This window comes from Dipteris shenzhenensis, chromosome 22, assembly GCF_047967505.1.
Source record: "Dipteris shenzhenensis isolate YYH24624 ecotype China chromosome 22, Dip_SZ_1.0, whole genome shotgun sequence".
Taxonomy (NCBI): domain Eukaryota; kingdom Viridiplantae; phylum Streptophyta; class Polypodiopsida; order Gleicheniales; family Dipteridaceae; genus Dipteris; species Dipteris shenzhenensis.
Window position 1 is genome coordinate 33,534,399 of NC_141617.1, and position 13,387 is coordinate 33,547,785.

The following is a 13,387-nucleotide window of genomic DNA, read 5'->3' on the forward strand; positions in this document are numbered from 1 at the left end:
GTGGTGTGTCAAAACCTTGAGAATGCCCGCTGAGGTATTGGCATGTGAGTATGGTGCTAGGTCCATCCCACATGACACCACCCCACTATCAACCTCCCCGCTCACCTCGCCTCCCTCCCTTCGAGCCCCATGTCAGCCCTGCCCTCACGCCTCGCATGCCCTGACCTCTTGTGCTGCCCCTATCCCCTGACCTCTTGTACCGCGCCCGACCTTTTGACCCCCGCATCCACCCCGAGGGGTGGGGATGGTGTGCTTAGAGCCGCATGGACCGACAGATGCTATTGGTTTCACGATGTGGAGCCACTATGCACTCCCCATGCAGTCTGGAAACGCCCCACTCCGCTTTGTGCGAAGCACTCCCACTGGAGATGATGAGCTAGTCCAAGGGGTGGCTAGGGGCACCGCCTGGCGGTCGACCAGAGATTCGCATTCGGCGCCCCAAAAAAAAGGCCTTTGTGTACGTTGCCGCCAGGTAATGGTTCCACATAGACAGGGCGGATGCTAAGGACACAGGTGGGAGAGCTGAGGCGGCAGGAAGCGAAACCCCGCAGGTGCATGTCAGCAGCAGAAAAAGCAGCAGTAGGTGTCTTGAAATGCATAAGAGATAGGGAAAGGAACCCAAGTCCCATACTCTTTGGATCATCGATGCATGGGGATGAGGGGGATCTAAACAAATGTGGATGAGTGACGTAATAGACAACACGTCGTGAGCACGAAGGGGGGGTGAGGTGCCGCCAGCGGGGCGCACGCCCCTGCTGGGGACGGAGGCCACGTCGGACGACGACCCTAGCTTCGTCTCTCTCACTCTTTGTCCAAAACAACAAAAACAAAAAGCTCATAGACTCACATATCTTTCATTGTTTCTGCAGAAATGCGATGCACCACAAGCCCCCATCTCTGCTTCACCTCCTCTTCCACCTCCATGGCCTCCCTTCCCTTCCTCTCTGCCTTCCTCTTTTCCTCCCTTACCCTCTCTCACTTCTTTGCTTCCTCCTCCCTTGCCCAGAATTGTGACCCCCGCTGCCTCAGCCACACTTGCGATTCCGATGGCGTTTGCATTTGTAGCCTCCCGGATAGCTCCACCATGCTCGACGGTAATAGGCCTTTCCTCGGGTGAGACTACCTTCTAGTTTTAGATCTGGATCCTCTCCAGCATCTGCGTGTTTGTTGCGTATTCGTTTGTTTGTGAAAGATCTTGGATCTCAGAGTTTCGCCAAGAGTGTACAAATGAGGTGCACAGGTCCGGTGAAATAGTCAAGTCAGGCTTTCTGCCCTCCGAAAACCTTCAGCTTATTTGGATTTGTAATCTGCGAGAAGCGGGCCACTGAATTTGTGATTATCTTGTAACTGTATTGCGCCAGACTCGATTAGTGTGAAAGGATGCGCGTCGAAAGTGAGCATGAGAATAATGTTGGCGTTGAAATGAGATCTTTTCTTCGAAGTGCTGCCTGAAACGAATGGCCGTTAAAATATGTGCCAAAAAAATCCCAATCTTTCATGTGAAAGTAAAGCGTGATATGAGTGAGATTTGCTTTCTGACCGATTGAAATTTAACTTCTCTTAATACTTCGCCGAATGCGGGTAAGACTTCCCTTCTGGTCGGTTGACAATCTAGCTTCTCCTGATAACTTCTCTGAATGCGGCTTTCAAATCCAGGGGCGAGTACTGCGACAAAAACCGTACTATGTGCGATGGAACCAACACATTTTGGTGCCAAAATGGAGCTTGCAACGAGATCATACAGGGAGAAAACTACACTTGTACATGTTTTGAGGGTGCTTCAGGGGAGCATTGTGAATTTGAGGGAGTTCCATGTGGTGATTCGTATTGCTATCAGGGAGCCGAGTGTATACAGGGGGACATTCTCTGTGATTGTCCAGCTAACTGGAAGGGCAGCGAGGACTGCTCGATTCCAACCTTGGAAAGTAAGTTTCTTTTATGACGAGTACATTTACTATTGAGAGAGAGAGAGAGGCCCACGTTCTGAACTGTTAAGCGTTAGATTCAACAAGTTTTCTTCTGTTTAGCGAAAGGTGTTGAATCAATTAGGAGCCTTACTCGTAATTTTTGTGTCGTTAATTGGCAAACATGTTGCAATAGACCTCTTTTGTAATTCCAAGAAGAAGAGGCAGCCAGGTCGATTTAGCTGATTTGGAGAGCATTAACATGACTTGGGGATAGTAGTCGGTTTGTCCAAAAATCTTGCCATTGCTGGAGAAACGGGTGAAAAGGCGTTTGAGAATTGAAGTCCTATCGCAGTGATCTGTGGCATTACAAGCTCATACAACCCTCGTGCTCTGACACTTAGCTCTACCCTTTTCTTTTTTTTCAAAGAAGCTCTACCCTTTTCTTTAGCGCAGACCTGCATCATGAGCTTTACCTGAGAAGCAAATCAAATCGCATGTCCGAGAATTTGAAGTACATCAAGATCTTGTTCAGATCGGTTTCAGCTGAATAAACTTGTGATGGTTAGTGCACTTACTCGCCCTGTTTCCTTTGTGTTCCTATATTCAGGCCCTGCAAATAATACAAGCCCTGATCCTGGCCAAGAAGAAGCTCGTGACAGAGATAAGGTAACCTTTGCTAATCTGGGCTGGCTTTTGGGAACTACAATAGTAGCTCTCAGATTCTCATGAGATATGCCTTTTTCTGCATTTGCAGTCCTACTTTCCGGTGACCGTGGCTGTGGGGGTGATAGTGGCGGCATTAGTTGTTTTTCTCTTAGCGAAATTGTTGAAGAAGCGTTCTGTTGAGGAAGGCGTGCAGTTTCAGAAACTTCAGCAAGTGCAAATGAGGGGTTTCATTGATGAAGACGATGATCCCCTTGAGCACGAACCTCTCTCCAAGGCAGACAGAACTTGAAGGTTGCTGAATTCTCGAATAGTCTTACTGTAGTCCCACGTTTAATTTCAACCTGAAGCATCCAGAATCAATCATTATTGGTAATTGGCTTCATGAAGAATCATGTATGAACCTTCTCTCGAGGATTTATTTTGGCTGGCTAGGTCGGTGCAGCACCTGGAGTTCGCTGTTGTAAAGGTCAGTCTGTCTCCCAAATGAGGCTAAGCTTGTAAGCAAGTTATCGATGAGCTGATATGTTTCTAAGTTTATATTCCAGAATTCTACTACTAGGTTGGATAATTCCCCTACTTGTCGAACAAACTTTTAGAAACACTATGTTGGCACCACAAGTTTTGGGGAAAGCCTCCTTTTGCTCGCAACTGGGATAGCACTAGCAAATTTTCTTGAAGGAACTCAAGCAGACCATTAGGAGTGACGTTAATTATACTGCCGTATTTAAGTAACATCAAGCAACATGAAGACTGTATCAGGATGTAGGTTGATGGATACTTCCTCGAACAAAGGCTTGCTGACAGTAAAGGATTAAGCTGTACTGAAGCTCGGATATGGGCAGGAACCATAGGAACAAATCCTTTCAGCTGCAAGCCCACTGATGAATGGCTTCAAACTGGGCAGTGACCATAGGAGCTCGGAGCAAATTAAAACTGTTCAGCTGACTTGGTGGCTTCAATGTAATCAAAAGACCAGTACACAGGCAGTAAGTAGGCGAGAAGAGTTCTGTGCTATTTAACCAAAACTGACCTAAGTGATTCTGCAGATTATCCGTCAGATATAGATTTGCAGAACTAAACTGATCTTTATACTTTTACAAAGTTAGGCATATGAATGTGGGCTTAAAGTTACTGTGATGTACGCGTCAGAATTATCCGATTCCCATGTTATTAATGGGTGGGAAGCAGGGCTCGAAAGAACTTGTAGTAAATGAAGGTTTCATTTTCTAAAGCATTTGTACCATTTTCTAAAGATGGACCTAGCTCGCTCTCTGAGCTGATACTGAACTAGATGCAAATGTTTGCTGTAGAAAATCAGGTGCTCAATTAAGCGTAAATGCAGGACAATTTTCGTAAGAGCGATTTTAACAAATATTCCTCTATCTCTCTCTTTCTAACAAGAAAGGGTGGCCAAAAAGAATTTATAAGCACTTTGACAGAGACAAAGCAAAGCTACATCTCTCTCTCTCTCACTCAAGAGAGGTTGGCCATATTAAGTCCTTTAACAAAATTTGATGCTTGACAAAGCAATGTCATTTAGTCTTGAGAAAAGACCTAACCTAAATAGCAAAAGGAAAACATGTAGTTTACCCTTTGGTCACCAATGGACTAAAGGCCAATGGAAACAAGACAAAGTAGATGATGGTACTTACAAAAACATCTCTCTCTCTCTCTCTCTCTCTCACAATCCAACAAATTGAAGGGTACAAAAGTATAGATAGCAAAGGAGCTCAATAGATTCCAAGTTGGGCAAAAGGTCGAGGAATTAGTGAAGGTGAGGTCAACTAGGGAATCTATCACGAAGTCAAGGCTCTCATCAAGGATTTAGTTAATAAGTAAATAAGTAGGTTTTGGGAGTGGATGCTTGTGTTAGTAATTCTGCCCTTTAGTCTTTGTTGTATCAAAATTTTTTTTTCTCTCAAACCTTCTAGTTGTTTATATTTTCTCTCGTTGCACTCCAACTTATAACATCTTACATCCATATCTAATTGGCCCATCCTCACATGCTTAGCCAAACCCACACACCCGTCTCGCGTATTGCTTCCATTAGGTGAGAGATTCCAATGCAAAGGAGCTTATAGAGGGCTCCTTATAGGTGCATACAACAATTGTAGACTAGTCAACAAAGATTGGTCTGTGGTCGGTCAAAATCTAGGGGATGCATCTAGTAGGTCATGATGAGCAAAATTAGGGGACCAATTGGCTAGTTTTTCTAGGGGCCCATTAGCCTATTTTGGAGGGCTTACCGTATATGCAGTGCCTAGGCATAGGGGACCAAAATGACTTTATAGAGACCTCGACTAGCTTGCTTCCAAAGTAGCCAAAGGAGCTTAGGAGTCTACTCAATCAATGCGATCATCTCATTTGAGTGAGGAGTGGGAGAGCCATTGACATGTAGTGTCCTTGCCCGATCAAAAGTGTAGACATTTGCAAATTGTCTAGGTGCAGAATAAGAAAGCATCAAGGGTTGCAAAAAAGGGATCTTTGTTTGTACTAGAAAACATAGAGGATAATAGACTCTCTCTCTCTCTCTCTCTCTCTCTCTCTCTCTCTCTCTCTCTCTCTCTCTTTGGATGTACACATACACATAAACGAATGCACGTGTGAACCATGCATGAACATGCACATGTATACAAAGATATGCAAGCACAAGCATGTGCGCACATACACATACACACACTCCTTTGCATTAAGATATAATTACTACTACTTCAAATATACTTGTAGTTGACTACTTATGACATAATATGTAATCAATAATTGATATTTCTACAATGCCACACTAATGATGTTTTGTAAAAGCCTCATCAACTATCTTATATGGAAGAAACCATTGTGTCTCAATAGCTACTTTACAATATCCAATCAATGGAGCTTGACTAATTTTAGGCAACTACAAAATCATTGTTTGGATTATGCAGATCTTTTGTCTACATCCTTGCATTCTTTAAGAAATCTTTCACAACCTTGTTTTTGCAAAGGCCATAATAAGATTCTATTTTCAGATATCATTTAAACTTGCATGGACAACAAAGTAATGGAATTGATACATGCTATTACAGCCAATGGTGCTCTATCCTCTATGGAGAATAATGCGTCAAGCCCATGCTTTTGTCAAAGCACAAGTCCTTTCTTAGGCATCTTTGTCGTGTGTTCTTCTCCTCTTGTAGAGCTTCATCTCCTTTTCTTTTTGAGATAGAATACTCTTGATTCTGCCTTATGGAGCTTGAGTCATGCTTTCTTGAGTGTTTGTCTTTTGGGGCTTCCTTTTGTGTTTGAGAGATTTATATGAGAGTATCAGAGAGAGAGAGAGAGATATTTGGGGTTTCGAGACTTTGCAATACTTCAAAGGATATGATTTTTGGCAACAATTTCACAAGCTACATCAACCTTCTATTGCCTAGTTCATGAACCAAGGTTTATCTTAATGGGCAATTCTCTTCGGCTATCTAGTTGCTGTTTTGTTGTTTGAGATTGCAAAAGATGCCTTGGGGCGGCTGATGAATCAAGAAGTCAGCCAAGGGGATGGGCAAGCATCGAGTTTTTTGAGGAAGTTTTGAAGCGAGTTGTTTTTGGCATCCACCACATTTTGTTCCACCTATTCCACTTGTGACACCTCTCTCTCTCTCTCTCTCTCTCTCTCTCTCTCTCTAACCCCTCTCTCTACCATCTCTCTCTCTCTCTCTCTCTCTCCCCCTTAGTTGGATGCAACAGACATGAATTTGTGATTGTTAAACCCGAGAACATGTTTCACTTCCCAAAGTTGGCCTTCATCTCACTTGCAACATCAAGATGCCTCTCTCTGACCTCCAAACTCATAGTTACAAGTGCCTCAACAACGGATTATTGTTTTGCATGGATCTTGTTGCTTCTAGACCCTACTTACAAGTGGATTGTTTGCGCTCTCTTGGCAGGTCCTCATCGTTCTCTTTACATCTTTGCAATTGTGGCCACGTCAACTATGGCTGTAGCAACTAATGAAAATTATGTTTTAGAATGCAATTTAGGACAATAATTAGAAAACAAAGGAGCATGCTACTTGCCTGTTTGGGTTGGACGTGTGGACGCAGTTGTACCCCCCACGTGCACTGGTGGATTGAGGGCCAACTGGCAGTGGTCCCACTTGACTACTTTGTGTGGGTAATTCGTTAAGCGTCTGCCTTGATGTGTCTAGGAATTCTTCCACACGAAGTTCCTCATCGCCTTGATCTCCACATTGAGCTTCTCCCCCTATAGAGGTGCTTCCAACTTGTGCGACCAGTGGCTCTGTTTTTGCAGAAGCTAATACATTGCCAATTATTTGAGGCCCTCTAAAAGATAAAAAACGACGTCCATGCGACTCTTAATCCAACTCGATTTTTTTCACAATAATGTCTCGTACCTTTAGGTGTGGGACTGTCCAAGTCTATTGGGTTTATCTGGCCTCCCGATCTTTTTTTCTTCCCCCTCGTTCTTTCAGCTGCTTTCTTGCCTGCTCTAGTAGATGCAGGCACCATCACCTTGCTTCCTTCACTTTCCTGTATTGTAGAGTCCTTTCTAAGTACATAAAATGACCTGGAAGATAAATCTGTTGGGAGACACTTGAGTTTGTACATATCGTCGTTGCACGCTTCTATGGTTCTTTGGGCCCCTGTAGTTTGTTGTACGTCATGTACATTTCTTTATCCTCCCATGGGTGCTCTCCTTCAGGGTAGTCCAAGAATAGCGGGTCCGGCCACTTTTGATTCAACTAGAACTACTCATACATTGATGCATCTGGATCATTTACCATGGCCCAATCCTCGTACTGGCCTAGCAAATGGCTCAAGGTTCGCCACTTTTGTAGACGTGAAACTTGTGAAGATAGTGGGAGAGAGGGAAGGAGTCTCACTTGAGGCTTTCTCACAAGCACAATGGGGGAGTACACACAAAGGTGGAGGCTGAAAACAGTTTTCCTCTTCTTAGTTGTGAAAGCCAAAAGAACTCTAGTACAAAGAAATAGAAGAACCCTATATGTGGGTCTCAAACCAAACTCAACTAACTAAGGTGGCATACTAACTGAGCCACGAACTAGTGTAGATAAGGATAGCTGTCATCCAGCTATTATTCATGGGCGGTGTACCAACCGCATCTCCAGCTAACAAGTCAGTGACATAAATACACAACGGTCACCCTGGCATATCGCGAGTGGAGCTCGATATCTCAACACTCCCCCTCGAGCTCAATCCCAATTCCTGCACACCAAGTAGGTCTCTGAACTTGCGCAGCTTCTCTGCGCCCAATGCTTTCGTGAATATGTCAGCTACCTGATCCTCTGTGCTGACATAAACTAGATCAATAAGACCTAGTAAAACCTTCTCCCGCACATAGTGATAATGCACCTCAATGTGCTTTGTTCTAGCATGAAAGACTGGGTTCTTTGCCAAGTGTATGCTGCTCATGTTGTCACAATAAATGACAACTGGCCCATCTGTAGACTGATGCATATCATAGAGTAGCTTATGCAACCAAGCTACCTCACATGCAGCCATTGCTGCACCCCTGTACTCAGCCTCTGTGCTCGACAAGGCAACTGTAGGCTGTTTCTTGCTGCTCCAAGTGACTGCAGCACTCCCAAAAGAGAACACATATCCACTGGTAGATTGTCTGTCAGAAATACTACCAGCCCAATCAGCATCAGTGTATCCATGCAACTGTATCTGAACCCCAGCCTCATAAAATAGTCCATACTGCAATGTGGACTTCACATACCTGAGTATGCATCTAGCCGCATCCAAATGCGGTTTCCTTGGAGCCTGCATAAACTGACTTACCAACCCAACAGCATAGCTCAAATCTGGCCTGGTAATAGTCATGTAAATCAAACTTCCTACTATGCGTCTGTACATAGTAGGGTCTTCCAGAAGCGCTCAGCTTCACATTCTGCTCCAAAGGAACCAAAATAGGCTTACAGCCTGTCATCCCATATTTGGACAGCATGTCCAGTCCATATTGCCTCTGCAAGAGCTGTATCCCACTTGGTGATCTAATCACCTCAATGCCCAAGAAATAACGCAGCTCTCCCAAATCCTTCATCTCAAACTTCTGCCTCAATAGCATTTTCACATGAAGGATATCTTCATCACTATCACCTGTGATGATCAAATCATCAACATAAATGACCAGCAGCATAATCCCTTTCTTTGTTTTTCTCACATAGAGTGAGAAATCTACCTTGGAAATCCGAAAGCCAATAGTGACAAGATACTGTCCTATCTTGTCAGACCATGCTCTAGGTGCTTGCTTCAAGCCATACAAGGCTTTCTTCAACCTGCAAACAAACTCAGGATGAGTAGCATGAACATAACCTGCTGGCTGCTCCATAAAGACCTCTTCTTGCAAATCACCATCCAAGAAGGCATTCTTTACATCCGTCTGATGTAAAGACCATCCCTTTGATGCAGCCATAGCAATGGCTGCTCTTACGGTTGCCATCCTTGCAACCGGGCTGAAAGTTTCTTCATAATCAATGCCATATGTCTGTGCATACTCCTTGACAACTAATCTTGCCTTGTATCTATTCACAGAACCATCTGCATTGTGCTTGATCTTATAAACCCACTTACAGCCAATTGCATTCTTGTCTTTAGGCAAAGGCACCAATTCCCATGTAGCATTAGCATCCAAGGCATCCATTTCTTCATCCATGGCTTTCTCCCATTTTTCATTTCCCATGGCTTGCTCAAAAGAAGTGGGTTCTGGTTCCTGTATCACTTTGACCATATAGGCATAGTGAATGGCTATAAATCCATCATATTTCAGCCTATCCACAGGATACCTAACCCTGGTAGACCTGTGCAAAATAGGCTCACTTCTAGGTGCTCTCAAAACATCCCTGGTCTTCCTTACTCCAGGTGTAACAACACAAGGAATACCCAACTCATCATCAATGCTCTGCTCTGAGCCACAGGATTCACCATCCACATAAGAGTGACCTGCATTCACATCAAACATGGGGTGATCTACCTTCTCTTTTCCTTTTCGTGATACCTGTGTACCACTATCTGCATTGCTTTGAGGAGATTCTCCTGATCTCAATCTACCTGTCCATGGCGAAGTATGTGAACTAGTGCTAGAGGACACTGCCGGTCCACTGATATTTTGTGATTGCTGCTGTGAATTTTGTGCAACATTACCATTTTGTGCATCTACATCAATCATCACATTTACTAGTTTATACCAGCTGCTCATCTCATCAAAAACAACATCTCTGCTCACTGTGAACTTACGTGTAGAAGGGTTATAGCATCTATACCCTTTCTGCTGCAGAGAATAACCAATAAAGACGCACTTCTCAGCCTTTGGATCCAACTTGGACCTCAACGCATCTGGCACATGGACATAGGCAATGCAACCAAACATTTTCAAATGAGAAATATCTGGTTTCCTACCAGTATACATCTCCTCTGGCGTCATGCCATGTATTGTTGCAGTGGGAGTCCTGTTCATTATATAAACTGCTATAGCAACTGCTTTAGCCCAATAATAATCTGGTAGATCTTTTTCATTTAGCATGGCCCGAGATACTTCTCCAATATGCCTGTTTTTCCTTTCTGCAATTCCATTTTGCTGTGGGGTATGACTGCATGAATATTGCTGCTTTATACCATGCTCCTGCAAGAACCTTGCAAACTCATTTGAGAGGTACTCTCCCCCTCCATCTGACCTTAGGCATTTTATTTGCAGGCCTGTTTCTTTTTCAACCATAGCTTTGAAAGCTTTGAAGTGCCCAAACACTTCACTTTTCTTTTTCATAAAATACACCCAAAGTTTTCTGCTGAAGTCATCAATAAATGTGACAAAATAGTGACAGCCACCAATAGATGCAACTTTAGTAGTCCACACATCAGAGTGGATTAATTCCAATGGCTTTTTACTCTCTTGAACATGCCTAGGAAAAGGTTTCCTTGCCTGTTTTCCAAATTGACAGGCTTCACACACCTTATGCATTTCTGCAACCTTGAATTTAGGCAATCCTGCAACAATATTTTGGGCTTGCATTGATTTAAGTCGCTGTATATTAACATGAACAATGCGTTTGTGCCAGATATCAATATCTGCAACTACACCGGTCCCATGTGCAAACATTGCTGCACTCAATTCAGGCATGTCGACATCCAACGTAAACATCCTGCCCTTCTTCTTTCCTTTTGCTATCAAGCGACCATTATTTTTCATATCCTCAACAAAGCATCCATGAGGATTAAATCTGACCTGCAAGCCCTGCTCAACCATCTGACCAACAGAAACCAGGTTCTTGGTGATGTTCGGGACATGAAATACATCAGACAAGTATTTCTTTTTCCCATCCTGCATAGACAAAGGAATTTTGCCAATCTACACAATAGGATGTGCAGTATCATCACCAGTCTCCACAAATCCTGGTTTTTCCATTTTCCTTGCATCTTGCATCCATTCTGCATGACCTGTCATGTGGTTTGAACCACACATCATTTCGTTCTTCTGCACTTGTCACAGAATTGGTCATATGCTGTACCATAAATAGATGCTCATTTCTGTCATCACCCTGCCTACTAGAAGATGCATAATTGCCTTGCTGCAATTTTCCATTCATAATGTCATTCTGCTTTTTATAGTAGTCAGCCATATGACCCATTTTGCCACAATAGTAGCATTCAACATTGCTGTTTGCATTTTGGCCTCTCTGCCATCCACCACGGCCTCTTTGGCTCCCCCTGCCTCTAGAGTTACCACGTCCTCCTGCATAGGACTGGTTTTCTTGCATTTGCTGCATATTCTAATTTCTACCACGGCCTGCAGATCGGCCTCCTCTACCTCTGCCTCTACCTCTGCTAGCATTTGAGTAGAAGACAGTTTCTTTTGAAGTTCCTGCTGAAGAAGATGCACCACCATTTCTCTGCTCTTCAAAAATTAGAAGAGCAATCAACTCCTCAAAATCAGGAAATTTTTCACGGACGGCAATGGATGTCCGGAACTGTGCATAATCCTTTCCTAGACCATTCAAGGTCACAGAAACTAAATCGTCATCATCCACTGGCGACCCAATGGAAGCAAGTGCATCCGCAATTTTCTTCACCTTCATGTGGTAGTCGTTGATGCTCATATTTTCTCTCTGCACATTGTGCAGCTCCTGCTTGAGCTGCATTTTCCTGGCTTGCGTATTTGTGCTGTACATTTTTGCCAAAGTATCCCATGCCTCCTTTGGCGTACTTGCATCCTGAATATGCACAATCATGGAGTCCAAAATACTGATAGACAGATAGTACATAACTTTCCTAGCTCTCTCATGCCATCCTTTAAATGCCTGCATTTCCTGTTGATTGGGAACATTAGGAAGAACAGGTTCTTCTTCATTTCCTGTAATGAACTCCCAATAGCCTTTTCCCATCAAGAAATTCGTCATTCTAAACTTCCATGCCTGGAAGTTGTTCTTGTCAAGCTTTTCAGTGACAATCTGTGAAAGAGAATCAGATGCCATTACAGAACACTGCAAAATATTCTGTCACTGCAAAAAACACAGCTTTTGCCTCACACGGGCAGATCTGCAAAACTGACGAAAGTGGTATTTCACCACACAGTCACTTCCTAGTGACGATTTTGCATCAACAGGCAACAAGCATGAATCTGCAACTCCCAATGTCTTTGCGCACACGCATACGACGCAATTTCTGCGGCAACTTTTCACCGACCTGCAGAACAGTGGTCGCACAGCAAAAACAGGGCCTTTTTCTGAGTGCCTGCGGAGAACTTCCGCCTCCAAAACGGGCCCCGAAATGACCTCGAATCAGAAAAATGAAGTCACCAAGGGCTTTGCCCTTGCCCGCAGCATATAATGCCCTCTCGCCACACCACGAAGGGCGTCTCAATCTGAGACATTGCACTCTTGCACTTCCGGCTTTGCTACCTGCAGAGATTTGCTGATTTGCTCCCAAACTCGAAATAAGAAAGCAACACTAGTCCTCTTACCAGGACACTGTGAACTTGGTTTGCTTTCTTGAGCTCCTTACCACGAACAAGGCTCTGATACCATGTGAAGATAGTGGGAGAGAGGGAAGGAGTCTCACTTGAGGCTTTCTCACAAGCACAATGGGGGAGTACACACAAAGGTGGAGGCTGAAAACAGTTTTCCTCTTCTTAGTTGTGAAAGCCAAAAGAACTCTAGTACAAAGAAATAGAAGAACCCTATATGTGGGTCTCAAACCAAACTCAACTAGCTAAGGTGGCATACTAACTGAGCCACGAACTAGTGTAGATAAGGATAGCTGTCATCCAGCTATTATTCATGGGCGGTGTACCAACCGCATCTCGAACTAACAAGTCGGTGACATAAATACACAACGGTCACGCTGGCATATCGCGAGTGGAGCTCGATATCTCAACAAAACTACCACATCCAAAAGGCCGAGCCCGTCAAGTTAGTCTCTTCACTATGAAACACAAATACATCTCACAAAAACGCGTGCGCTATCAAAGCATACCGATACACATGCCTCCAGCTTGCGAGTTTTGTACCCTCCTAGGCTGTCAAGGCAGTATCGGGCTTGTAATGTTTGTGGACGTGCACAAAGAGGCACTCCCTGTGTTTGCGCTTGATTTCCTGTGTGTGTCTGAAGAACTTATTCTCGTCACACTCAATTGAGTAGAAATTTCTCTAGCACCATAAAATGTGGAGTCCAACTTCATGCATATAGTGTCTCCCACCTCAGCCAGGTCCTGAAAACCACACTTCCATCTACAGAAAGCCCAAAACAAGTGCTCATCAATTGAGCAATGACAACACGATTTGAAAACAAAGCATCCTATTCATCATGGGT

The 13,387-nt window shown here is 43.9% G+C and overlaps 1 protein-coding gene across 1 annotated transcript; it reads left to right on the forward strand.

Moving 5' to 3' along the window:
• The first annotated feature begins 835 nt into the window (after window positions 1-835).
• On the forward strand, window positions 836-3,742 carry LOC147888022 (uncharacterized). The gene is made up of 4 exons (XM_087393519.1): window positions 836-1,113; window positions 1,657-1,925; window positions 2,515-2,573; window positions 2,662-3,742. The coding sequence occupies exons 1-4, from the start codon at window positions 872-874 to the stop codon at window positions 2,860-2,862; spliced, it is 771 nt and encodes a 256-aa protein (XP_087249645.1). The 5' UTR covers window positions 836-871; the 3' UTR covers window positions 2,863-3,742.
• Window positions 3,743-13,387: the final 9,645 nt, after the last annotated feature.